This window comes from Delphinapterus leucas, chromosome 16 (genome assembly GCF_059928025.1).
Source record: "Delphinapterus leucas isolate spDelLeu-1000000601 "Yukka" chromosome 16, BTC_Dleu_Yukka2, whole genome shotgun sequence".
NCBI lineage: Eukaryota > Metazoa > Chordata > Mammalia > Artiodactyla > Monodontidae > Delphinapterus > Delphinapterus leucas.
The window spans coordinates 27,825,443-27,853,163 of record NC_143144.1 but is presented as its reverse complement, the minus strand read 5'-3'; the positions used below and the strand labels follow the sequence as shown (position 1 = coordinate 27,853,163).

General features: G+C 39.2%; 2 protein-coding genes across 10 annotated transcripts in view; one reads left to right on the top strand and one right to left on the bottom strand.

The window, feature by feature from the left end:
- Nucleotides 1–27,721, bottom strand: part of LOC149747241 (uncharacterized) — a 67,326-nt gene that overhangs the window by 24,720 nt on the left and 14,885 nt on the right. For 4 of the 9 annotated variants that reach the window (XM_089897675.1, XM_089897676.1, XM_089897677.1 and 1 more), the window contains 2 exons: nucleotides 24,977–26,106; nucleotides 439–571 (listed from right to left, as the gene is read on the bottom strand). In XM_089897675.1, the coding sequence (XP_089753801.1) occupies nucleotides 439–571; nucleotides 24,977–24,984 (141 nt within the window). In that variant the 5' untranslated portion in view covers nucleotides 24,985–26,106. Of the gene's footprint in view, nucleotides 1–438; nucleotides 572–22,187; nucleotides 23,403–24,976; nucleotides 26,107–27,721 lie in introns of those variants that run through there. The other 5 variants (XM_089897679.1, XM_089897682.1, XM_089897680.1 and 2 more) reach the window with 4 other exon arrangements.
- The window catches only part of CFAP70 (cilia and flagella associated protein 70), an 89,159-nt gene that overhangs the window by 47,324 nt on the left and 14,114 nt on the right, over nucleotides 1–27,721 (top strand). Inside the window, exons 13-24 of the mRNA XM_089897683.1 lie at nucleotides 1,274–1,338; nucleotides 1,661–1,851; nucleotides 3,363–3,494; nucleotides 8,180–8,305; nucleotides 10,355–10,488; nucleotides 10,610–10,725; nucleotides 10,924–11,148; nucleotides 22,036–22,194; nucleotides 22,757–22,878; nucleotides 24,346–24,498; nucleotides 25,016–25,177; nucleotides 25,849–25,938. Of these exons, the coding sequence (XP_089753809.1) occupies nucleotides 1,274–1,338; nucleotides 1,661–1,851; nucleotides 3,363–3,494; nucleotides 8,180–8,305; nucleotides 10,355–10,488; nucleotides 10,610–10,725; nucleotides 10,924–11,148; nucleotides 22,036–22,194; nucleotides 22,757–22,878; nucleotides 24,346–24,498; nucleotides 25,016–25,177; nucleotides 25,849–25,938 (1,675 nt within the window). The remainder of the gene's footprint in view (nucleotides 1–1,273; nucleotides 1,339–1,660; nucleotides 1,852–3,362; nucleotides 3,495–8,179; nucleotides 8,306–10,354; nucleotides 10,489–10,609; nucleotides 10,726–10,923; nucleotides 11,149–22,035; nucleotides 22,195–22,756; nucleotides 22,879–24,345; nucleotides 24,499–25,015; nucleotides 25,178–25,848; nucleotides 25,939–27,721) is intronic.

The window sequence follows — 27,721 nt, the reverse complement described above, 5'->3', positions numbered from 1 at the left end:
GAGTCTTTCCCTGGTGAAATATGCTCCCCAACTCCACCATCCCCAGCCCCCAACATAGTCTATCTGCCTTCTTGCACTATTTTTCTCTATGGCACATATCACTAACCAATTTATGTTATTTATTGTCTTTTTTTCCCGACTAAAATGTAAGCACCATGAGGGCAAGAATTTTTGTCTGCTTTGTTTAATGCTCTATCCCCAGCACCTAGAAAAGTGCCTGATGGGTAATAGGCACTCAGTATATATTTTGAATAAGTGAATAACGTTGTCTCTGGAGAGGAAACTGGGTGGCTGGACAACAAGGTTGGAAGGAGACAATTTACTATATATTTGTTTCATATGTCTTAAGTTTTGAATCATGTGGATATATTATCTATTAAAATAAATAAAATTAAGAATTATGAGCAAGGTATAAAATTACATAGGACCTATTCTCACTTTTTTTTTTCTGGCTGTTCCATGCAGCTTGCGGTGTCTTAGTTCCCCAACCAGGGGTTGAACGCATGTCACTGCAGCGAAAGCTCCAAGTCTTAAGCACTGGACCGCCAGGGGATTCCCCCATACACAGGACCTATTAAAGAAAAATTGAATTTGTGAATTTTTTTGTAAACTTCAAGGCAGTGTAGTATACCTCAGTAGGAATGTGAAACTGTAAGAAGGAAAACCTATAACTTAATTTCCTTTAGGTTCTTGTAAGAGCTCATGAAAATGGAAGGTAGAGGTTTTGGCATAAGTAGTTTGACTGTGATAAAATATATTTTCTTATTCACCATAAAGTTTGATATCATTACTGTAGTTTAATGCAGTCTTATAAATTATGACCAAGAGTACACTTTTTATCCTATTGGAAAGAAGAGCTTTCGCTTGCCTGTACCATTTATATTTCCAAAACTTTGTGCTTTCAGAGACTCTACTGAGTACACATAAAGTCGTTAACACCCATCTCTTTCTAACCCCTGAGTCAAGCAGCTTGTGTACAGCAGTTTAAAAAAATGTGTAAGGGTAAAGCCAGGGCTCAAATTAGCCAGAAGTGCAACTTAGCTACTTTCCAGCTAGCTGCTTAGTGGCTTTCTTCTTGTCTAGTCCACAGCCATACACTGTTCTGAGGTTCACGTCGAGGTTCTTACATGAAAGAATAGCTCAGTGCTCAAGTGTGATGGGCAACTGACCTTAGATCTCCCTCACCTAGACCTTAAGAGGTGGGAAATAAAAGAACATAAATCTGAATATAATTCAGATTTGTTTTGTTTGTTTTTTTATTTTTCTGATACAGGGTCAAGGAAATGATACCTCCAAGGCCGCCTCTTACCCGTCGGACGGGAGGAGCTCAGAAGGCAAGTACAAAAGCCAAGGTGAAACTCTAAGAGGTTGAGTACACCCATGTGAAAATAATGCATGGGCTCTTCAGTATGTTTTCCAGAAGGGGTGAGAAATTGTAGCTTCACATATTTTCCTTCCTGCTTCTATTTGTGACCAGTGGCATTCAGTGAAGAGTATACAGTGTTTAATCTTTGGCTGATGGTTTCTGAGCTGGGAAGAAAAGGGCAATTTATACCTAAAGTATTATTGAATGTAAAACCCAATCCAGTTTCAGACTTCCATTCCATGTCTTGACCTCTTTGAGGCCTCTTTACCAGACATTTTGTATTTTTCTAGGCAGTGAGTGACTACCACATGCAGATCAAGAACATTTCTAGAGCCATTCTGAATGAGTATCACAGGATGTTTGGAAAACAGGCAGTCAAAGTGGGGAGTGATCTGGATAGTGAAACCCTGGAGGAGCAGAAGTGCCAGCTCAACTATGAACTTAATTGCTCTGGAAAATACTTTGCTTTTAAAGAACAACTCAAGGTAAATATTAATTTATTTAATGATTCCATGGATTTTTATGAAGCATCTTCTCTACATACCTAGTTATTTTTTCTCTGGTTATGTTCAGCTGTGCTCTACCTTTCTTGCTGTTGGTGCAAAGAGCTGTGTTCTCTATGATAGAATGTCTGGAGACATCCTTCCGCTCCTTTAGAGGCTTGGAATGGTTCAGTATCTGTCCTGAGTGTAAGCTTTTAAGAAACTAATTCTTCACTTGAAGTTAGGCCAGATTTGGGGCCAGATTTCGTGTTGCACTAGCAGGCAGAAACTCTGTACCTGGTATTGATTCCATGACTAATTATCTCTGTCTCCCATTACAAACATTTTCCTAGTCCATAGGATCACTAAGATTTGAGAAATATTTACTTAATAATAATTTCCCGAATAATAATGGCTAACATTTATTGAGTATTTGTTGTATACCAGATAAATTTTTAAATGCTTCATACTTTACTAATTTAATCCTCACAACCCTATGAGATAGGTACGCCCATTTTACAGATGGAGAATTGCAACGTTAGTTGGTTAAATAATTTGCCCAAGATCACAGAGCTAGTAAAGGTCAAAGACGGGGTGTAAATTCAGGCAGTCTGGCTGCAGACTCACATTCTCATCTGCTACACTGCACTGCCTCTCTATGTACATTTACTATGTGCCCTATACTATACCAAACAGATAACGAAGAAAGCACATGGAAGTGACAAAGGGAAAAACAGCTGATATCCATGGAGGCAAGAAGCTATTCTCAGGTGGTATAGTCACATCTCAGTTGTGTCTCAAATGACCTTACCACTCTGAGCCTCAATTTTTTGCCTAACAATGAGGGATGATATTAATATGATCACATGGGGTCATTATTAGAATTAAATAAGATAATGCATGGAAAGTGCTTAGTACAAAGCCTGGCAATAATGTTAACTTAGGGGAGAAAAAAGAAGACGCTGTCCTGGCTATAGCAATATGTTATTTGTACAGCATTTTAAATTTCACCGCCTGTTATTTCTCTTTGGCTTCTCACTCATCTTCTGAAGTAAGATAGGAATACCAGGAGTACATATCCATTTAACAAATGAGGAAACTGAAGTACCAAGTGTAAACTAATTTATGAGGTTGCACAGTGGCAGGATTAGAAGCAGGATTCCATTCTCCAAACTCTCAAATCAGGCCTTTCTCCTTTTCTCCCTTGAATCATGTGGCCACCATGAGAAATGTAATGCATAAACATAATGCTAAGGGTTTTTTTGCTTTATGACTCTCTTCACAAAGTATGAATCCTGTATTGACCATATTGGTGATGATGGTGATGTTAAGAAAAGCCATGTGGAGTATGTTGATTGGGGGAAAATCAGAGAACCAATAGTCTAGCAGTCACCAAGGAAAATCAGTCACCTCCTGGAGTTCTGATGAGCCTTAGATCAGAAACTCAAGGGAGGCCTGTGCTGTTATCATGGTGCTAGACTGTGTTATCAGATGGTGATATGTGTCTCTTGCAGCATGCTGTGGTAAAGATTGTGAGAGAGAAGTACTTGAAGACAACAGCATTTGAAAGCCAAGAGGAGCTGCAGAAATTTATTAGTGAGCTCTACGTTTTCTTGGTGGATCAGATGCATGTGGCCTTAAATCAAGTAGGTGCTTCAGAGCTAAGAACCCTTCCTTTTCTCTGTAGGTCATCAGGGTCTCCTCTGAATGATTCCTTCCTTTCTTGCTTCTTTTCTTCCTTAATTCCACAAACATTTTTGGGGGTGTCTGCTCTGTGCTAGGCATTGAAAACACAAAGATGAATAAGAAACTGCCTAAGTTATAAGACTAATTTTAGGGAAAATAAGGGGGTATCCTCTTTCAACTTCATAGAAAAATTAATTTCATAACTGTCCTAAATTTGATGGATAAAAAATAAATAAAATCAGCTATGTAAATTGTGGAAAAAAATTATCATTCTATTTATTCTGTGAATGTGTGCAGTTCTCAACTTTTTCTTCAAGACTGACAATCAAAACAAAGAAAAACTATGAGTTTTCAGACATTATACTTGAATGACAATGACACTTCATATATGCCTTTTCTATCTGACTGGTCTCCTCCCACTTGTCTGTTTATATTTGTACATCTTACATCTTGCCTTCATTTGCTCATTTTTTATGTATGCAGTTGTGGTTTGTTTGAAAACAAAGACAAAATCAAAGTGTTTTTGTCCCCCTGGTAGTCTCTAACCAGCTATGCATCCTCAAAGCGTCTATTCTTTTTTTTTTTGTTAAAGGAAAGGGTGGATTTTTTTTTTTTTTTTTGCCTCGTTGGGGCTTCGTTGATGCACAAGGGCTTTCTCTAGTTGCAGTGAGTGGGGGCTGCTCTTCATTGCAGTGCGTGGGCTTCTCATTGCAGTGGCTTCTCTTGCTGTGGAGCACGGGCTCTAGGCATGTGGGTTCAGTAGTTGCAGCACACAGGCTCAGTAGTTGCATCATGCGGGCCTTAGAGTACACACGCTTCAGTAGTTGCGGCGCGTGGGCTCAGTAGTCGTGACGTGCAGGCTCTAGGGCTCATGGGCTCAGTAGTTGTGGCTCGCCGGCTCTAGAGCACAGGCTCAGTAGTTGTGGTGCACAGGCTTAGTTGATCTGCGACATGTAGGATCTTCCTGGACCAGGGATCGAATCTGTGTCCCCTGCATTGGCAGGCGGATTCTTAACTGCACTGTGCCACCAGGGAAGTCGCTCAAAGTCTCTATTCTATTTGTTCTTCACTGTTTTTTTCTTCTCAGCCACTGTCACTTTTTCTTTTACCTGTTCAGCCTTCCTGAAAGAGGTAGGAGTGTCCAGTATCCTAGGGTTAAGAGAACAATCCTGCACAGATGATTTGGACGATTTGATTTGGAAAGCAATTGAGAACTGAGCATGAGATGGTAATTACTGTTGCCTTATGTCCCCAAGGAGCCCCGGTCTAGTGGAGGAGAGAGGCACAAAATACAAATAACTGCAGTAGAGTGAGGCAAGTGCTGTGACAAAGGTGTGTCCATGGTAGAGCAGGTTAGGGGATGCCTAAAGAAAGTATCAACTTCACCCTGAGATCTTTCAGGGAAGGATTCACAGAGGAGCTGTGACTCGACCTGGGCCTTGAAGGCTAAAAAGAAGCTCGCCAGGTAGATGTTTCAGAGCATTTGAGTCATAGAGAACATCATAAAGGCTTAGAAGCTTGGAAGAATATGGCATATACAGAAACTGCATATAGTTCAGGAGCAGAGGTTGAAGTGGTTGAGTGACAAGAGAAACAGGCGATGAAGCCAGGGATCAGTTCCTGGTAGGGGAGCTAGGAGCGTGGATGGAGGCCTTATATGCCACACAAAGAAGTTTTGGCTTTTTCCCTTATTAGCAGTTAGATGCAATAAATTTAATTATTTTATACTGGGAAATAATATGATTAGATTTACATTTTACAAAAAGCACACTGATAGCAGTATGTAGGATGGGTTAGAGCTGGTGAACTGGTGATGTTAACTGGTTATTACATACTAAGGAGGAAAAGAGAGCAAAGATTCTTAAGTTTAAGTCTCAGTGACTGGGTAGTTGGCAATACCATTGACTAGGACAAGAAGTACAACACAAGCAAATTTGGTGGAAGGCAAGTGATGTTGAATTCAGTTTTAAACATTGACTTTTGTGGGGTTTTGCTCAAGAGAGAGATCTGGGCTAGAGATTAGATTTGGGAGCCTTGAGTATATAGACGCTAGTCAAACTGTGGTCATAGATGAAGCCGCCAAGAAAAGCACGAGTAGAGAGAGAGAAGCAAGCTGGTGGCAAAACCCTAGGAAACACCAACATTTAAGGGATGGATGAGTAAAAGAATTAATAAAGGAGGCAAGTAAATTGTTGAAAAGGCAAAAGACCCAGAAGACAGTGGTATTTCAGAATCCAAGAGAAGAAAATTTTAAGAAGAATAAATGGTCACCGTTGTCAAATACTCTTGAGGAGTTCAAGAAAAACAAGATCTGGGGTGGGGGAGGGGAGATTGGAGAAAGGAGGTCAAAAGGTACAAATTTCCAATTACAAGATAAATAAGTACTAGGGTTGTAATGTACAGTATGAGGACTATAGTTAACACTGCTGTGTGGTATATATGAAAACTGTTGAGAGTAAATCCTGAGTTCTCATTACAAGGACAAATTTTTTTTTCTTTTTTTGCTTTCTCTTTTTATTGTATCGATATGAGATGATGAATGCTAACTAAACTTTCTGCAGTAGTAATTTCACAATATATGTTAAGTCAATATATGCTTATACAGTGATATATGTCAGTTATATCTTGATAAACCTGGGGAAAAAAGAAAAAAATCTGAAAGGTTTTTATTGGATTTGGCAATAAGGAGGTTGTTGTTACCTTTACAGAGCAGTTTCATTGGGCTAATGATGTGGATTCAAAGGATAATGAATTGAAGAGTAAATGAGTGATTAGGAAGCAGGTGGAATATTAATTCAGGAAGTTGGAAAATGAAGGGAAGAAGTAGGAAAGCAGTAGCTAGAAATTAGAGATTTTCTTTTTTTTTTTTTTTGCCGTACGCGGGCCTCTCACTGTTGCGGCCTCTCCCGTTGCGGAGCACAGGCTCCGGACGCGCAGGCTCAGTGGCCATGGCTCACGGGCCCAGCCGCTCCGCGGCATGTAGGATCTTCCCAGACCGGGGCACGAACCCGTGTCCCCTGCATCGGCAGGCGGACTCTCAACCAATGCGCCACCAGGGAAGCCCGAGATTTTCTTTTTAAGATGGAAAAGTCTTTAGAACATCCACAGGTTTAGGAAGAGTCAGCAGACTGGGAGAAGTTGAAAATTGAGGAAAAAGAGGGAATAACCAACGGCAAACTCAGGATATACAAGTGGAAAAGGATCAAGATTTTAGATGGAACAATTAGCCTTGAAACAGAGAAGGATGTGATGCCTCGTCCTCTGAGACTGAAAGGCAAGAGTGGATGCAGAAAGAAACAATTCGGGTGTAGGATTCAAAAGTTGAGGGTTTTTTTGCCTAATGATTTCTATTTCTTCTGTGAAGTAACGCCTTTACTGAAAGTGAAGGGGTAAGAGTTGAATGAAAAGCTTGAAGAAAATTCAGATACTGCACAGCATTATGAAAAATGTTGCTGAACAAGGACAAATACATAGATTGCTGAGAGTATTAAAGGCCTTCAGCTAAAACTGCATGCGGTTTTCTTCAGGATCAGTTAGCAGCTCCTGTCTAAGAATGAAGAAATCCGATTGTAGGATTGTTTTAATTTGGGAGTTTTCCAGGCAAGTGCAGGAAAAGGACAAGGATGCCCAGAACTTGAGTGTGCTGGTGAGAGAGTAGTATGAGTAGAAATCATGAGGTCCAGGCTTATCCATTTGGGAAATGATCGGCATATTGGAAGTCAGAGAGGAGTTTTAAGGGGACTAAATGACGAGAAGGGAGAAGCCTTGTAATGTGGGTTTGGGGAGTGGATATTAGAGGTATAATATTTCTGGTTTGGGCATGGCAGTGTGTTGCTGTAGGGATTTGGAGGTCAAAGTTGCCAAAATTAAAAAGAACAAAGAACAGAGGCATTAATCAATGATCAAAAGCTTACTTTGGCCCATCTCAAATTTAGCTTTACTCTTCACATTCCTTAGTAACTCTACTTGTTCAAGTCAGTGGTATTATTTTTATTTGTAGTTAAAGAAATTGGTGGGGTGGGGTGGGGGCTTCCCTGGCCATAGCGTCTGGCCCAAGAGATTACTTGTTATTACCAGACTTGCTTTCCTATCTGGGTATATGGGATATATTATTTTTCCTTCTACCTTTCTGGCTATTTCTAAAATGTCTCCTTTGTAGAATCTATCTGTCTATATATCCCACTCAAAACGTAGATGTAGCTGCCAAAGATTTACCCTGGGCTCGTGTTTTCTTGATGTTTAAAGACTCTAGCTAGTTCTTGCCAACCCTTTTCATGTCATGGCACCTAAAAAATGATAATATTTGTCTGTACACTAGAGAAAGTGAAAGAAGCTGTTTGAGGTTAGAAGTGACTTAGGGATTCTGGCTGCCCTAAGGGTTGAAGAGAGCAGTTGTGCCCTGAATAATTTTTTGCTCACTTCCATGAGCTTAGACTGTTGGTACTCAGATACCTGAGATTCTATTTCACCCTTGATATTCATCCTTTGGTTCGCTCTCACTCTCTTAGTGTATTGGCAAGACTGTACAAAACCTCAATATCATTTTTGACATCATGACTAGAGTCTCACATTTGGTTTATTCTTATAAAACTTCTCTACTTGTAATTGCTTCATTTTGTCTGCCTAACATCTTGATGATGACAAGGCCATGCCAGATGATGTCCAAGGCACTCCTTCAACCATTTATACCAGCAGTGAACAGCTTCGACTCTTTGCATTTGAAGCAGAAGTCAATGAGAACTATGAAATGGCAACAGTGTACTATGAAGAGGTAATTAAACATCTTTCTGGTGGTTGTCACTAGTGCTATTTGTACAATATGGGTATAATAAATAGTAGTTTCTGATTGTTTAAAATCCAGCCTTATTGGTGAAAGGATAGACACAGAGATCAATAAAACAGAGTCCAAATATAGGTGCACACAAATAAGGCCATTATATTTTCGACAAAGTTGTTTACAAATTCAATGCAGAAAGGATAGTCTTTTCAAAAAATTGTGCTAGAACAGTTGGTTATCCATATGCAGAAAATGAACCTCGAGAGGCAGAGATCAAGATGGCAAAGTAAGAGGGCATGGAGCTCACCTCCCCACCACGAACACATTAAAAATACATCTACATGTAGAACAATTCTCACTGAAAACTAACTGGAAACTGGCAGAAGGACTCCTGTACAACCAAGGCTCTAAGAAAGATACACACACAATTGAGTAGAAGGGGAAGAAAAGTAGAAGGGGAGATCTGGTTAGGATCTGTGCCCCTCGGAGGGGACTCAGAGGAAAGGGGAGATTGCACTGGTGTATACCCACACTGGGGAGTGAGTAGGTCAAGCTACAGACTGGGTATCCCAGTCCTGGGTTCCTATGCAGAGGAGACAAGCCACCTTGGCTGGTTGGAGAACTGCTGGGACGGATAAAAAGGCTGGAGAAGCCTGGACTCCGCTCCTGAGGGGTGCAAGCATCCTGGCTTGCCCTTGAGGCAAGGCAGAGATAGGTCTGCCCTACTGGCTGCCAGGTTTCCCATGGCTGCCTCACCATGCACCTGGGCCCAGGCCAAGCCAATGTTCCAGCCCCACTTAGACCATGCCACAGCAGCATTGGATCTGGGGGGCCACAACCAGGGAAAAGACTCGACCCTGGGTTGCATCTGAGAAGAGCCGCTGATGCCTACACAGGCAGTGCAGTGGACCTCTGTATGCACATGGGCCCCAGTTGCTTCAGGACGCCCCTCCTCTGGTGCAAAGGTTTTGGTGTGGGGAGAGGGAAAAATGCATAGTTAATGGGAACATAGCCAGCTGTAGGAAAAATCAAATCCAATGTTGTGAAGCTATTGCCCTGTTTTCTCAGAGTTTTATAGTTTTAGGTCTTACATTTAGGTTTTTGATTCGAGTTATTTTTGGTATATGGTATTAGGTAAGGGTCCAACTTCAATCTTTGCATGTGGATATCCAGTTTTTTTAGCACAGTTTGCTTAAAAGACTGTCCTTTCCCTATTGAATGGTCTTGTCACCTTTGTCAAAAGTCATTTGACCATATATGCTACGATTTATTTCTGGGCTCTCTGTTCTATTCCCTTGGTCTCTATGTCTGTCTTTATACCAGTATCAGGCTGATTACTATAGCTTTATCAGTTTTGAAATCAGGAAGTGTGGGTCTTCCAGTTTTGTTCTTTTTTAAGATTGCTTTAGGTATTCAGGGTCCCTTAAGATTCCATATGAACTTTAGAATGGGCTTTTATATTTCTGCAAAACACAGCATTGGAATTTTGATAGATATTGCATTGAATCTGTAAATTGCTTTGGACTGTATGATATCTTAACAATATTAAGTCTTGCAATCTGTGAACATGGAATGTATTTCCATTTGTTTATGTCTTCTTTAATTTCTTTCAGCAATGTTTTATAGTTTTAACTCATTATGAGTTACTTTTATTATTACATATTTGTGGATAAGCTTATGTTTGCATTCTCAAGACTGTGACAGAAATGATTATATGTAAATCTTTAAAATGAAATATAAAATGAACCTTTTGGTTCCCAAGTAATTGGATGAGCGTATGATGACCAGAACACTGACACTAGGAAGCAATGAGTTGAGGATTCATTTTTTACATTATTTCATCAAATATTTATTGACCACATACTATAAGCCAGAGAAGTGACTGTTCTAGGCATTCGGACTGTTCTATGACTTCTTAGTCATAGTTTCTACTTTCATAGAGCTTATAGTATTTACGGAGTGCTTACTGTGTGATGTTATGTGCATGAAGAATATGACATAGCGTCACAATAACCTTGGTCCTCCTGATGTTTCATGTGATAGAGGTTGGTTCGTGAGCCCCAGAACCTGGAGCACTGGCTGGACTATGGTGCCTTCTGCCTCCTAACTGAAGACAATATCAAAGCACAAGAGTGTTTTCGGAAAGCCCTTTCCCTGAACCAGAATCATATCCACAGGTATGGTTGGAAGGGAGATAAGGAATGAGTAGGAGCAGATAAGCTTCTATATGAAATTGTCTTGGTTCCATGACTGTGACATGGGACCATGTTGTTAATCATGTTGGTGGTCTCTTCTCAGCTTGTTGCTGTGTGGTGTCCTGGCTGTCCTGATGGAGAACTATGAACAGGCAGAAATTTTCTTTGAAGATGCTACTTGCTTGGAGCCAACTAATGTTGTAGCCTGGACTTTACTTGGTTTGATATTTTCCTGTGATATGAATGTGTTTTCTTTCATTAGAAGATTTTCCCTTTCTCTTTCCACTCTTAAATGGCTCATCGTGTAGTTCTTAAACTTTAGTAAAAGTGTGGGAAATTTAAGTGAAATGTTGTCATTCTTCAGTATATGATGGTGGGAAATTAGTCACATTTATTTCAACACCTTTTTTTCTTCAGGCTTGTACTATGAAATTCAAAACAATGATATTCGAATGGAAATGGCATTTCATGAAGCCTTCAAACAGCTTCAGGCACGAGTGCTTCAGGCACAAGTTACGAAGCAGAGGAGCACCAGTACTGTGGAGTATGTTGAAGAAGGAGGGAAAGACGACTCCTGTTTAGGCCCTTGGGGAATAACCAGTGGTTCTTCTACAGCAGCAGTCAAGGTGGAAGTCCCAGCAGGTGGGACCAGGGAGATGATGAGTGGCTATTGGAAAAAATTACTGGCCTTATGAGTAGGACCTGGCACATAGTAGGTACTCAGTAAATAGCTGTTAAATGAATGAGAAGGTGGAGTTTTCAGTTGTTCCAGGGATACCAGGAAAGAGTCCTTCTAAGTGTTTCCTCATTCATGTGACGGAAAGTTGGAAGCTTCTACTTGTTGCTATTCAGTTTTCTGAGACTTAGAGAATTTACTGTCTCTGTGTATCCCTAAAAGGGGTATCATTTTAGCTGAGTAAATTTCATTCTTTTTCCCCTCACTCTCTTCCCCAGTATGTAAGGCCCCATTCTTGTGATTGTTAAATTTATTTGTTTATTTATACACTGTATTTTTTTCCTGTTCTTCATTGACATTCTCCTTTCCTCCACTTTAGGAAATCAGTCATTCTAATGTGTTTAATGTGTGTATTTTTGTTCATGTGTTTCTTCCATATGTTATTTTGTTTATAAGTTATTGTACATTGTTATTTTGTGAACATATATTTTCAACAGTTTGAGGTATAATGGACATTTCATAAACTGCACATATTTAATGTACAATTTGATGTTTTGACATATGAACACACCCATGGAAACATCACCACAATCAAGATAATGAACATATCCAAAATCCCCAAAACTTCCCTTGCGCCCATTTGTAATCTCTTTCTCTTGCTCCTACTTCCAGATAACCACCAATCAACTTTCTATCACTATAGATGAGTTTGCATATTCTATCACTATAGATGAGTTTGCATATTCTAGAATTTTAGAATTAAGCAGAATCACACAGTATATACTCTTTTTTTGTCTGACTTCTTCCACTAAGCCTAATTATTTTGAGTTTCAAATATGTTGCTGCCCATATCAGTAGTTCATCATTTTTTATTTCTAAATAGTATCCTGATGTACAGAGATACCACGGTATGTTTATTTAGTCACCTGTTGATATATATTTGGGTTGTTTCTAGTTTGGGACTATTAAAATAAAGCTGCTATGGATATTTATGTACAAGTCTTTGTATAGACATATACTTTAATTATCTTGGGTAAATACTTAGAAGTTGAATAGCTGGGACCCTGGGTTATCTAACAGTATGTTTTTTATTTTCTAAGTATTTGGGGATTTTTCCAGATGTCTTTGTTTTTTATTTCTAATTTAATTTCATTGTGATTAGAAAATGTGCTTTGCATGATTTGAATCCTTTTAAATTTATTTGGACTTGTTTTATGGTCTAGTGTTTGATCTGTCTTGATCCCATATACACTTGAAAAGAGTGTGTATTCTGCTGTCACTGAGTGGAGTGCTCTATAAGTAGGTTTAATTAGTTGATTGTGTTGTTCAACTCTCCAAATGCTTTGTAGTTTTGTGCCTTTGAAGTTTTGTTTAAATAGTTCTTGCCTCAAGTCACATTTTCTTCAGTTAACTTTATAATATTAGTTTTACATTTAGATCATTTTTAAAATTTATTTTTATTATTCTATTTATTTATTTTTGGCCGCCTTGGGTCCTCGTTGCTGCACGTGGGCTTTCTCTAGTAGCAGTGAGCGGGGGCTACTCTTCATTGCAGCATGCGGGCTTCTCATTGTGGTGGCTTCTCTTGTTGCGGAGCACGGGCTCTAGGTGTGTGGGCTTCAGTAGTTGTGGCACGCGGCCTCAGTAGTTGTGTCTCACGGGCTCTAGAGCGCAGGCTCAGTAGTTGTGGCACACAGGCTTAGTTGCTCCGCGGCATGTGGGATCTTCCCAGACCAGGTCTCAAACCTGTGTTCCCTGCATTGGCAGGCGGGTTCTTAACCACTATGCCACCAGGGAAGTCCCTACTTAGATCTTTAATCTATCAGGATTCCATCTTTGACTGTGATGCAAGGTAGGCATCAAATTTTATTTTTCTCCACATATAGATCTGGTTTTCTCAAAACCATCTATTAAACCATCATCTTTTTTTTTTTTTGCGATACGCGGGCCTCTCACTGTTGTGGCCTCTCCCGTTGCGGAGCACAGGCTCCGGACGCACAGGCTCAGCGGCCATGGCTCACGGGCCCAGCCGCTCCGTGGCATGTGGGATCTTCCCGGACCGGGGCACGAACCCGTGTCCCCTGCATCGGCAGGCGGACTCTCAACCACTGCGCCACCAGGGAAGCCCAAACCATCATCTTTTATCCTTTGATTTAAGGTATATATGTCTCTGAGCTCTCTGTTCTGTCTCATTTGTCTGATCTTAAAACAATATCACACTCTTTTTATTGCTGTGGTGTTATAGTATGCCTTCGTATCTGACATATGAGGTTCTCCCATTTATTTGCCTTTTTTATACCTGACTTACCTATTCATGAATGTTTATTCATCTGTATGAATTTTATAGTGAGTTTATCAAGTACATTAAAAATCCAGTTGGAAATTTTATTTGGACTGTATTGAATTTATAGATAAATTTAGGGATAATTAACATCTACATATTATTAAACCATTCCATCCAAGTGTGTGGAGGATCTCTCCATTTACTCTGGTCATCTTCTGGGTTCTTTATTAAAGTTATAACATTTTTTTTCCAGTGAGGCCCTGTTTAAGTAATTCATAGATATTTTATAGATTCCATTGCTATCATAATAGTATCTTATTTTAATTATGTTTTCTAGTTGGTTATTGCTGTATTTTTTAGTGTATGCTGTTGATTTTCTACATTTTAGATTTTAGTGTATACTATTGCTTTTTAGATTGAACTTGTATATGACAATCTTGTTTGACTCTTATTGATTCAAGTAGATTATTAATTCTGTTATTTTTTTCCAGAATATGATTATCATAACATCTGCCAATAATGACAGTGTTACGTTTTCCTCCCAATCCTCATACTACTCATGTCTTTTTATTATCTACAATAATATGTTGTATATTAGTTGTGTTGTTCAGCGTTGTCTTCTTTCCTGTCTTAAGGGGAATGAGTTTAAAGTTTGTCTATTAAATATAAAATATGCTGTAAGCTTTTTCTGAAAAACCTTTACTGAATTAAGGAGGATCTCTTCTATTCTTAATTTCCAAAGAGTTTTTTTCATTAATAGGTGTTGATCTTTATCAAATTCTTTTTCTGCATCAGTTGAAAAAAATGATTTTCTCCTTTTATCTATTAATACAGTGAACAACATTGACAAATTTCTTTTATATTGAACAATTCTTGCAATAATTGGAAATCCTACTTGATCATAATGTATTAGTTTTTAATATACCTTTGGATTTGAATAGCTAATGCTTTATTTTGGATCTTTGCATCTATGTTCATAAATGAAATAGCCTGTAATTTTCTTTTGTCGTCTATTTTTTTTTTTTTGCGGTGCGCAGGCCTCTCACTGTTGTGGCCTCTCCTGTTGCGGAGCACAGGCTCCGGACGCGCAGGCTCAGCAGCCATGGCTCACGGGCCCAGCCGCTCCGTGGCATGTGGGATCTTCCCGGACCGGAGCACGAACCCATGTCCCCTGCATTGGCAGGCGGACTCTCAACCACTGCGCCACCAGGGAAGCCCCCTGTCATCTATTTTTATAATCAAGATTATTAGGCACCTTTCCTTTGCTCTTCTGTATCAACTTATATATGATACAGTTGATTTTGACTTAAACATTTGGCAGAACTCAACCATAAAACAACTGGGACCAGGAGTTTTTGGCAAAGGAGGTATTGACTATCATTTCATTTTCTTAATCTTTAAGAATTTGCATTCTATATTTCTTATTGTGTTATTCATGGTATTTTATACTTTTTAGAGTTCATCAATTTCATCTAGGTTTAAAAATTTATTAGAATATGATTTTTCATATTAATCTTTTATTTTTAAATACACTTTATTTCTTAGAGCAGTTTTAGGTTCACAGCAAGATTAAAAGGAAAGTATAGAGATTTCACGTATACTTCTTGCCTCCACACATGCATAGTCTTTTTTCCCCATTATCACCATGCCTGGTGACATATGATATGCAGTATCTTAAAAGCTTATGTGCCATCTGTATATCTTCTTTGGTGAGATGTATGTTAAGGTCTTTGGCCACTTTTTAATCAAGTCCTTTATATTCTTATTGTTAGTTTTAAGAGTTCTTTGTATATTTTGATTCTTTTATCAGATGTGTCTTTTGCAAACATTTTCTCCTAGTCCTATGGCTTGTCTTCTCATTCTCTTCACATTGTCCTTTGCAGAGCCTGAGTTTTTAGTTTCAGTGAAGTCCAGCTTGTCAATTCCTTATTTCATGGGTCATGCCTTTGGTGTTCTATCTAAATAGCCATACTCAATGTCATCTAGGTTTTCTCTTATGTTATCTTCTAGGAGTTTGATAGTTTTTGCATTTTACACTTAGTTCTGTGATCCATTTTTTTTTTCTTTTTTTTTTTTTGCGGTATGCGGGCCTCTCACTGTTGTGGCCTCTCCCGTTGCGGAGCACAGGCTCCGGACGCGCAGGCTCAGTGGCCATGGCTCACGGGCCCAGCCGCTCCGCGGCATGTGGGATCCTCCCGCACCGGGGCACGAACCCGTGTCCCCTGCATCTGCAGGCGGACTCTCAACCACTGCGCCACCAGGGAAGCCCTGTGATCCATTTTGAGTTAATTTTTGTGATGTTATGATGTCTGTGTTGTCTAGATTCATTTTTTTGCATGTAGATGTCCAATTGTTCCACTGCTATTTGCTGAAAAGTCTATCTTTGCTCAATTGTATTACCCTTGTTTTTTTGTCAAATATTAGTTTATATTAATGTGGGTCTATTTCTGGGCTCCCTATTCTGTTCCACCGATCTATTTGTGTATTCTTTTGGCAGTACCACGCTGTCTTGATTATTGAAGCTTTATAGTGAGTCTTGAAGTCAGGTAGGGTCAGTTCTCCAACTTTGTTCTCCTTAAATACTATGTTAGCTGTTCTGTGTCTTTTGCCTCTCCATATAAACTTTAGAATCAGTTTTTTGATATCCACAGAATAACTTTCTGGGACTTTGATTGGGATTGCATTGAATCCATAGATCAAATTGGGAAGAACTGACATCCTGATGATAGTGAATCTTCCTATCCATTAACATGAACTATCTCTCCATTTATTTAGTTCTTTTTTGATTTAGTTCATCATAGATTGTAGTTTTCCTTATACAGAACTTGTATATATTTTGTCAGATTTATACCTAAGTTTTTCTTTTTTTGGATGCCAATATAGATAGTGTTGTGCTTAAATTTCAAATTGCACTTATTTGTTGCTGGTATATAGATTAACTTTTATATATTAACCTTGTATCCTGCAATTTTGCTATAATTGCTTATTAGTTCCAGGAGTATTTTTGGTCACTTCTTTTGGACTTTCTACATAGACAATCATATCTTTTTCAAACAAAGACAGTTGTATTTCTTCCTTCTCAATTTGTATTCCTTCCTTCCCAATTTGTATTTCTTTTATTTCTTTTTCTTGTCTTGTTACATAGCCAGGACTTACAGTATAATGTATGATGTTGAAAAGCAGTGGTGAGAAGGGACATCCTTCCCTTGTTTCTGATCTTGTGGGAAAACTTCAAGTTTCTTACCACTAAGTACGATGATAGCTATAGTTTTTTGTAGATATTCTTAATCAAGTCCAGGAAGTTTCCCTCAATTCCTAGTTTACTGAGAGTTTTTATCTTGAAGAGGCATTAGATTTTGTCAAATGCTTTTTCTGCATCTATTGATATGATCATATGATTTTCTTCTTTAGCCTGTTGATATTCTGGATTACATTAGTCAATTTTTGAAAGTTCAACCAGCCTTGCATACCTACGTTAAATCCTATTTGGCCATGGTGTATAATTCTTTTATATATTGTTGAATTTGATTTGCTAATATTTTGTTGACAATTTTTGAGTCTATGTTCATGAGAGATAATAGTCTGTAGTTTTCTTGTCTTGTAAAGTCTTTGTCTGGTTTTGGTATTAGGAAAATGTTGGCCTCATAGAATGACTTAGGAAGTATTCCTTCTGCTTCTGTCCTCTTAAAGATATTGTATAGAAATGGTATAATCTCTTCTTTAAATGTTTGGGAGAATTCATCAGTGAACCCATCTGACCCTTGTATTTTCTGTATTGGAAGGTTATCAATTACTGATTCAGTATATTTAACAGATATAGTCCTATTCAGATTGTTTGTTTCTCCTTGTGTAAGTTTTGGAAGATTATGTTTTTTAGGAAGTTGGTCCATTTCATCTAGGTTATTAAATTTGTGGGCACATAAGTGTTCATAATATTCCTTTACTATCTTTTTTAAAATTTTATTTATTTATTTATTTGGCTGCATTGGGTCTTTGTTGCTGCACATGGGCTTTCTCTAGTTGCCGCGAGTGGGGGCTACTCTTTGTTGCAGTGTGCGGGCTTCTCATTGAAGTGGCTTCTCTTGTTGCAGAGCATGGGCCCTAGGTGCGTGCACTTCAGTAGTGTGGCACGAGGGTTCAGTAGTTGTGGCTCGTGGGCTCTAGAGTGCAGGATCAGTAGTTGTGGCACACAGGCTTAGTTGTTCCGCGGCATGTGGGATCTTCCTGGACCAGGGCTCAAACCCGTGTCCCCTGCATTGGCAGGCAGATTCTTAACCACTGCACCACCAGGGAAGCCCTTTACTATCTTTTTAATGTCCATGGGATCTGTAGTGATGTCTCTTCTTTCATTTCTGATATTAGTAATATGTCCTCTTTTTCTTTCTTTCTTTCTTTTTTTAGTTAGCCTGGCTAACGGTTTATTGATTTTATTGATCTTTTCAAAGAGCCAACTTTTGGTTTCATTAATCTTTATTAATTTTCTATTTTAATTTTATTGATTTCTGCTTATATATTTATTATATCTTTTCTTTTAACTTTGTATTTAATGAAAAATTCTCAACAAAATATTAGCAAACCGAATCCAATAACACGTAAAAAAGATCATACACTATGACCAAGTGGGATTTATCCCAAGTTCACAAGGACGGTTCAACATATGCAAATCAATCAATGTGATACACCACATCAACAAAAGAAAAGACAAAAACTACATGATCATCTCAATAGATGCAGAAGAAGCATTTGACAAAATTCAACATCAATTCATGATAAAAACTCTTACCAAAGTAGGTATACAGGGAACATATCTCAACATAATAAAAGCTATTTATAACAAACCCACAGCTAATATAATACTCAACGGTGAAAAGCTAAAAGCCTTCCCACTAAAATCTGGAACAAGACAAGGATGCCCACTCTTACCCCTTCTATTCAACATGGTATTGGAAGTCCTAGCCACAGCAATCAGACAAAAAAAAGAAAAAAAAGGTATCCAGATTGTAAGGGAAGAGGTATAATTGTCATTATATGCACATGACATGATACTATATGGAGAAAACCCTAAAGATTTCACACAAAAACTTCTAGAACTGATAAACAAATTCAGCAAGGTAGCAGGATACAAGATTGACATACAGAAATATGTTGCATTTCTTTACACTAACAATGAAATATCAGAAAGGGAAAGTCAAAACAAAACAAAACAAAAAACAATCCTTTTAAAATCGTATCCAAAAAACAAAACAAAACAAAATACATAGGAATAAACCTGACCAAGGAGGTGAGAGACTTATCCGCTGAGAACTATAAAAAACTGATAAAGGCAACTGAAGATGATTGAAAGAAGTGGAAAGATTGCTTATCTCCACTTTTTTTAGTTCTTTTACTGAGGTTATGTCTTGTTCTTTCATTGGTAACATATTCATCTGTCTCTTCATTTTGCCCAATTCTCTGTTTATTTCTGTGTGGTAGGCAGGTAAGTTGGTTACATTTCCCAATCTTGAAGAAATGGCCTTATGTAGGAGATGTCCAATGGGGCCCAGCAGGGCACTCGATTCTGGTCACCAGAGCTATATGCTCTAGAGGTATCCTGTATGTAGGCTGCATGCATTCTTCTTCTGTGGCAAGGTGAACTAATGTGGGCATGCTGGTAGGCGGGGCTGGGCCCTGGCCCAGTTGTCTGTGAGGCAGTGCCTCATGTGGTGGCTGAGGGCCCACTGGAGGGCACAGTAGGCTTCCTGTGTGGTTGGCTGTGCAGCCCTGGGGGGAATTGGGGCTGGTGCTGGCCCACTGGTGGGCTAGGCTGTATCCCTGTGCAGCTGTCTGTGAGCTCCAGGAGGGCTCATGGCTTGTGCCAACCCCCTGGTGGGTGGGGTCAGTCCCCAGTGGTAATAAGCTAGAGGGAGGATTCTAAAATGGCACTTGCCAGTACCAGTGTTATCATGGTAGAATGATCCCCAAATGGCTGTCAACAGTGTCTCCATCCCCAGAGGGAGTACCAGTTGCCTCCTGCCATCCAATAGGCTTTCCAAGATCAGCAAGTGGGTCTGACCCAGGCTTCTTTCAAACTACTGCCTCTGCACTGGGACTGGGAGCATGAGAGATTTTGTGCACTCCCTTTAAAATTGGAGTCTCTATTTTCTATAGTCCTTCAGCTCTCCTGATCCTAAGCGCCAGTGGTTTTCAGAGCCAGATGTTCTGGGGGCATGTCTTCCTGGTTCAGGATCCCTAGTTTGAGGAGCCTGATATAGAACTATGACCCCTCACTCCTTGGGGAGGACCTCTATGATTGTGATATTCCTCTTGTATGTCGGTCACCAACCTGAGGGTGTGGGTCCTGACTATACCATGTCCCTGTCCCCCCTACCATCTCACTGTGGTTCCTTTTTTAAGTCTTTGGTGTGGAAAATATTTTCTTCTAGTCTCCGTGTCATTTTCATAGATAGTTGTTCTGAAAGTGGTTGTAATTTTGGTGTGTCCATGGGAAGCAGTGAGTTCAGGGTCTTCCTACTCTGCCGTTTTGGCCACCTCTCCAGTTTCATTTTTTTCATTAAGATCATCACTTCTCAATGATCAGTCTGCATATTTAACCATTCTCTTTTCTTGAAATACATGTTGGATTAACTCCATCTCCAATAGTTTGGGTTTCCTTTGATTGCTTCACTTTCTTGTCACACCCATTAGATGTAATCATTTCCCAGTAATACTGTCTTACTTTCTAGGAGCTCACCTACCCTCACAGTTTCTATTTTCACTTCTGATAACTGTCAGATTTCTATCTTTTTTAAAAAATTTTTATTTATTTATTTATTTTTGGCTGTGTTGGGTCTTTCTCTAGTTGCGGCGAGTGGGGGCTACTCTTCATCGCAGTGCGTGGGCCTCTTACTGTCGCAGCCTCTCTTGTTACGGAGCACACGCTCCAGACGCGCAGGCTCAGTAGTTGTGGCTCACGGGCCTAGTTGCTCCACGGCATGTGGGATCTTCCCAGACCAGGGTTCAAACCCGTGTCCCCTGCATTGGCAGGCAGATTCTCAACTACTGCGCCACCAGGGAAGCCCCAGATTTCTATCTTTAACCTTGACATCCCTCCAGAATCCAGCAGTTGGATTTTTCCACTAGTTAACTCATCTCCTCATATCTCAAACTGACTCTACATCACTATATTAGGCACCCAAGCTCATGATCTCAGAGTCATCCCTGCTTCTTCTTGGTTGCTTGCTTGAGCTTCCCCTGATCCCAATATCAAGTTGATTTCCCAGACCATTTGGTTTTCTTTCAAAATGCTCCCTACATCTTCCTTTTATATTTCCACTACTCTCCATTACCACTATTCAGAATGTTATAACAGCCTTATTACAGACTTCTTTGTCTCCATCAACATTTTTTTCTCCTTGCTGCATAGTACTGCTAGAGTAATCTTCATAAAATCCCACTTTCATCCTCTGATTTTTCTGCTCAAAACTCCTCATTGTAAACCTCTTCTTTTTCCTACAGAAGAAAACTCCTAGCATTCAAATATCAATACAGTCTAGCCCCCAACCTACCTTTCCTTAATTTTTACTATGCAATCCTCAATACCCATAAAAATAATTACCTTGCTACTTCCATACTTTAGCCCCTACCTCTCTACCTATCCAACTTCTACCTATTTTTCAAAGCCATATCTTTTTCTCTAGCTGAGAGTGACCTCTTCTGATTCAGAACCAGCTGGCACTGATCATTTCCTAACCAGCATTGCTTTTTATTTTTATTCCTAAAACATTTGTTTATGTGAGAGGCAGCTTGGAATGTTTAAGAGCTTCAGCAAATTTTTGAACTTTTCTGTGGTTCACTTTGTTTAATGGAGCATAATAAGTATATCTCATAGTGTTGTGAAAAATAAATAAGATTGTACATTACAATCCTTAATATAATACCTGGCATATAGCCATGTTCATATATAACTACTTATGATGATGATGATGGTGATTTTTTTTTTTTTTGGTACGTGGGCCTCTCACTGCCGTGGCCTCTCCCGTTGCGGAGCACAGGCTCCGGACGCGCAGGCTCAGCGGCCATGGCTCACGGGCCCAGCCGCTCCGCGGCATGTGGGATCTTCCCGGACCGGGGCACGAACCCGTGTCCCCTGCATCGGCAGGCGGACTCTCAACCACTGTGCCACCAGGGAAGCCCGATGATGGTGATTTTTGAACAGTGAAATAAAATAGAATTCCTGTCCTTAAAGGGTTTTAATATTATCTAAATATTAATCTTCTCCTCTGGATTCTTGAGATTCTAGGCTTAGCATATAGCTTTTGTAATAGGTATTTGTTTGACACTATCATGACTTGGGCTGGCAGAAGTGTTTGACTAGGGGGTCAGAGTGGCAGGAGCTGTGCTGTCTGTTTAGCTTGCACTCTTTAAATTATTCAGAAATATAAAAAATCTGCAAAACAAGTCTTTCCATGCAATATTTAGGGGTTATGTTTCCTATGCTTTGGAAATTAATTGTATTTATCTCCTGTAATAACCTTTTAATATACAATGTAGGAAGGTAGGTTTTTATCTCATTAAAATTTAATCTTTTTAGGACTAGGAGCTCCATTATCCATTCTAGATGAATTTCTTGATGAATCCTCTAACCTGCAGTCTGAGTCACATGAACCCATTTTGTCTGTACAGTCTCAGGATCCAACTACCAGCCAAAAACCATCCAACACATTTATCAAGGAGATACCATCAAAAAAAGGTAATTAGAATAAAGATTTCCACTTGGAAGAAGGGGATAAACAAACTAGACAATGTTGAAAACTCTTTTGATGACCAAAATGGCAATCTTAACTTGTTTGAAGTTGATTAGTTTATCTGTAATATTGTCTAAATTCCTTCATGTGAGGCTAGACTCTGAAATCCAGTCTCAGTAATGCAACTCTTTCTATAGTGAGGATTTACATTTAGCTCAGAGAGGTAGCCAACTATAGACCTATGATTTTCTGGCAATGAGTTTTCATTTTTACAGTATCTAAAGATTCAGAGTATCTACAAATCTGTTTGACATTCAGGAAGATCTGAATACTTTTTAAAAAAAAAAAAGCTTTTATTTCATTCAGCTTGCATTTGGAACCACCAGTAGAATAACCTCGAGAACCTTTGAGATCTCCTTGGGGGCCATTGCTATAGAATAATCTATTGCTTTCAAGATTATAATTTCTCTCATGTATTAGAGTAGAATACTCTCCCTGCTATGTGTCTGAGCTTCTGAATTTTTCCTTTATATCTAATTGTCTATTATTTTAATATCATATTTTCAGAAGCATCAAAATGTCAAGAGTCATCTACTTGTCTGCATCCCACCCTTTATAGTGTTTCCCGAACTCCTGCCACCATCTTCATGGAGACCATACGCTTCTTGATGAAGGTCAATGCTGTGCAGGTCAGAATATTTGAAAAAGGGCAAGTAGAGGGAAAGATTTTAATGAACTACTTATTCTATCATAGTGATGTCTTCTCAAGCTTAACTGTGTATGACGCAGAAATCAAACATGTTTTGAGAGCACACTATAGACACGATGGAATAAACGTTCAAACATGAACTACTCTCTGCAGAGGGCATCAGGAGACCTCACTGCGAGTCTGCTCCCTATAGAATACCAGCAAAGCAAAATCAGACTCTGAGTCATATGTAGCCTGATGTTACTTTATTGTGGGAACTCATGTTATGTGAGTGTTGGGGGTTCACAGGAGCCTAAGCACACCCTTCTTCCCTTCCAGGTTCTGAACCAATTGGAAACAGATACACAGTGCTATATGGGGAGATAAAAATACTAATTTTTTATTGGTATAACTGGGCTGGATATGTGACTGGTCCCAGATTTGATTTACCCATGCAGTCACAGGTGGAACAGCTGGAGAATTGCAGTCTCCTCTCAGAGAAGAAGAGCATCCTGTAAGGTCTACCTACCACATAGGAAATGAGAAACATATCCATGAAGTGAGCAGTAAGAGAGAGAGCAAGATCCAGGAGGCGAGAGATTTGGCCCTCAACCTATAGAGTGCATGTGCCACTTGAGGGTGGGCAACTCAAGACAGGGCAAGAATTATGAACTAGGTGGGAGTGGGCCACGTTAAACAGGAGGCTTTAATATACTAACCTTTCACAATAGAGAAATAGGCTCTCTGTCTCCCTAATTAAATAAATCACTTTTCCCCCATGTCCAAGAGTCAGTATGCAGGTAGAGGGAACAGCTGCAGAGCCTCCCCCCCCTGTATTTTCCTAAGAAGGTATCATTATTAGTGGAAGTTTCTATGTTATAGGCTGAGATGAGAACAGCGGGAGAAGAAGGGTTTCCCCTCTTCTTAGCAAGTACATATGACTTTGTCAAATTTGCAGGCCTTATATCATATTAAAAACAAAGTATAGCCCAAAGTATAAAACTGGTGAACATAACAAATGCTTGAGAGTGTATCAGAAACAGACATTTATGTTTCTAAGATCCTGAGTCTAGAATTTTAGAAAGGGAGGTTTTGCCTCACTCTAAGTTTCCGTATAAACACAAATGCCTGAAAATGTTACCTCGTATGAAAATGGGGTGGTTGATGAAATGCCTTTGTCTGCTACACAATAGGCTAAAACTCATCTAGTATGACCAGCAAGACCAGAATTATACAGTACTGTAGATAATTCACTTGGAAATGTTACTACATGAATAGCTGGTAATGGAACCATGATATGCTGAATGTTTATAATTCACCTCTAACCTTTTGAAATTGATAATCGTTTCATTCTATAATATGTTTCTTATTATTTATTATCAGAGACATAATCTTCAACCGTGAGAGCTATGGAATTGACACCATGCGGTCATTTACATGTTTCTTATAATCTGAGTTTTCCTTGCAGTATGTACACAGAGTGCTTGCACATGAGCTATTATGCCCTCATGGAGGCCCCAGCTGTGAGTATTACTTGGTGCTGGCCCAGACACACCTACTCAAGAAGGATTTTGCTAAAGCAGAGGAATACCTTCAACAAGCAGCTCAGATGGACTACCTGGTAATAACTTTTGCTAGAGCATCTTAAGTTTAGTTTGGAGAAGGGACAAGTAGGCCTTCTTAAAGGTAGTGATGCCATATCACAGGTAGATTTCTGGTTACTAGAGGTGGGGGTCATCAGCTGTCAGTAAACTTATTTATCTAATTTCCTTCCATTTGTTTTTCTTAATCAATCATGACTTTTACAAAGGACAGAGAAAGGATAAGGACAGCTCTTTAGCAGACACTTTATCTATTTCAAGTTTCCTGAACTTCTACTTTCTCATTGTGAACATCATCATGGTTATGCATGAATATTTTTCTTAATATTTTCCCCAAAGACAAAATGGCTTTGAAGAATGCAAGAAAAAAATGAGAGGGCAGTCCTAGAACAGTATCTCCCAGTGCAACTGAATGGCCCTCTTTCTAATTTGCAAAAGAACATGGACTTCATCTAAATTAAAATGTTAAACAAAGATCATTAATGTACTTTTACATACCACCTCATCCCATGTACTACTTGTTCTTCACTTTCTTAGAACCCTAACGTCTGGGGCGTGAAGGGCCATCTCTATTTTCTGAGTGGAAATCATGCTGAGGCCAAGGCATGCTATGAGCGAACCATTAGTTTTGTAGTGGATGCTTCTGAGATGCACTTCATCTTCCTGCGACTGGGGCAGATATATCTGGAAGAGAAAGAGGTGAGGAATAGAGATGGGGAGTAACTATGTAAATCAGGTCATTGTCTGGGACCTGATTACAGTTCAAGCATTAACATCCGTCTTTGTGGAGTAAGAGTAGTAATATGATGATGACACTTTTACATCCAAAGGTAAAGTGACTTGCCCAACATCAGATAACCAGTAATTAATAGAAGCAGGGTTCAAATCCAGGCAGTCTAATACTAGAGTCTGTGGTTTTAACCATTATGATACTAAAAAAGTTGTTAAGAACTCAGTAAGTGTTATTTTAGCTATTATTTTAGCTTTCTTTTATTAAAAGTAGTAGAAGCATTCTTAGCTTGACTTAACTAACAGAAAGGTACCAGTCTGGTTGGGGATGTTGATAATGGGAGAGGCTATGCATGTGTGGGGACAGTGGGTAAATGGAAAATCTCTGTTCTTTCCTCTCAATTTTGCTGTGAACCTAAAACTTCTCTTAAAAAGTTGTCTTAAAAAAATATATATTTTTTAAATATATATATAAAATATATTTAAATATATGTATATATATAAACATATATATACATAATCCAAGGACTCATCTAACTTAGATTGGTGTGGAGTACAATTACAGAAGCCTCATGGTTATCCTAGAAATGCAGTGTTTGAAGCTTCCAGATCAATAGCTTAGTGGTGCTTTCTTTCTACAGTACGAAAAGGCGAAGAAAACCTACCTGCAAGTCTGTAAGAGATCGCCTTCATGCCTTACCTGGCTAGGGCTGGGAATCGCCTGTTATAAGGTAAGAGGATCAGGTCTTGAGACTAGCCTGTGCATACAGCTGACCTTGACTCCTTGGCCTTCCAGGCATCCTGGGAGTTTGGATGGTGGTAGGAAGGCTCTCAGGGCAGTCTTCTCTAATGAAAAGTTGCTCTTCAAAGCTGTTCAGTAAACTGAAGGTCAATCTGAACTACAAAAATAAAACGTTCTTTAAAAATCCCACAAAAACTGAAGCATGAAGCTATATAATAAAATATTTCATGTTATTTGGTACATAAGCTTGTAATTTTATGATGTTATCTGGAAGAGAAAAGTGATATGGGATATAAAGAATCTACTCAATTAAATTAAAGAAACTAATTGATACTTATTAGGCTCTGTGTCCCCCTTCTGTATTCAGGAGGAGTTGCTACAGCTTCTGGTAGATCTTTTGTTCCACTGCCCCTTTAAACTCTTTAGTCACCCTTCCTTCCTTTCCTCTAATCTTTGAAAGAGGCATGCATTCTTCTGTTCTTGTCTAACTTCTTCATGTGTATTCTTGATTCTATCCCTCTCCTTTTCTCCTAATCCCTCACTCTCTTAATATTTTCTTTCTCTTTGATTTACATTTTTAAGCTTTCCTTCCCAATCAGCTCTTTCCCTGTACTTTTCCCCTTCTTATTAAACAATTACAACAGTAACAACCTCCCTGGTTGTTACCCTTAACCAAAAGAATTGTTTACATTCCTTGTCTCCTATTCCTCATTGCTGTTTTTTTAACCATAAAGGTAAAATATGATAGTTATAGAAATTTGGATGATACAAAATATGAAGAAAACATAAAAGTATCCATAATCCCCACCACTCAGTGATAACCACTATTAACATTTGAAGGCATTTTCCTCCAGTCTTTTTTTGTACGTATATGAAAGTAATTTTTTTAAAGTTCTTTTATTTATTTATTTATTATTTTTGGCTGCATTGGGTCTTCGTTAATGCATGCGGGCTTTCTCTAGTTGTGGCGAGCGGGGGCTACTCTTCGTTGCAGTGCGCGGGCTTCTCATTGCAGTGGCTTCTCTTATTGTGGAGCACGGGCTCTGGGCACATGGGCTTCAGTACTTGTGGGACTCGGGCTCTGTAGTTGTGGCTTATGGGCTCTAGAATGCAGGCTCAGTAGTTGTGGCGCATGGGCTTAATTGCTCTGCGGCATGTGGGATCTTCCCAGACCAGGGCTTGAACCTGCGTCCCCTGCATTGGCAGGCGGATTCCCAACTACTGCGTCACCAGGGAAGCCCTGAAAGTAATTTTAATGTATAAAATTGTAAATAATATATTTACTGCTTTTGAATCTTTTTTTCTACTTAACAGTATAGTATTGGTACCTTCTCACATAATCAAATAGTCTAAAACATAAATTTTGATAACTGCACGGTCTTCCCTGGTTTGGATGCATAAGTAAGGTTATCATGTAATTTATCATACAAACCAGGACACTTCTGAGAATGAAAAGGGTGATATTAATAATTACACTGGGACACAGGTAGTGTCCCAGGCCAACCAGGACACATGATCACTTATATAGAAGCCATATGCCCCCACTCCACCTTCCCAGAAAGGATGTAAAACATCCGTAGCTGTTAGAAACCTAACAGCACTTTCAAAAGAACAAGAAACCAATAGTACAAACTACTCAGCATAAATCATGCTTCTATTTGTTTTAAGTAGCATAAAAAATATTTTCATTGATATAGAAACTCAAAAAAACTTGGGTTAAGTCCCACTGCTAAGGTATCCAAGTAATCTCTGCCCCTCAGTCAATGTTTTAG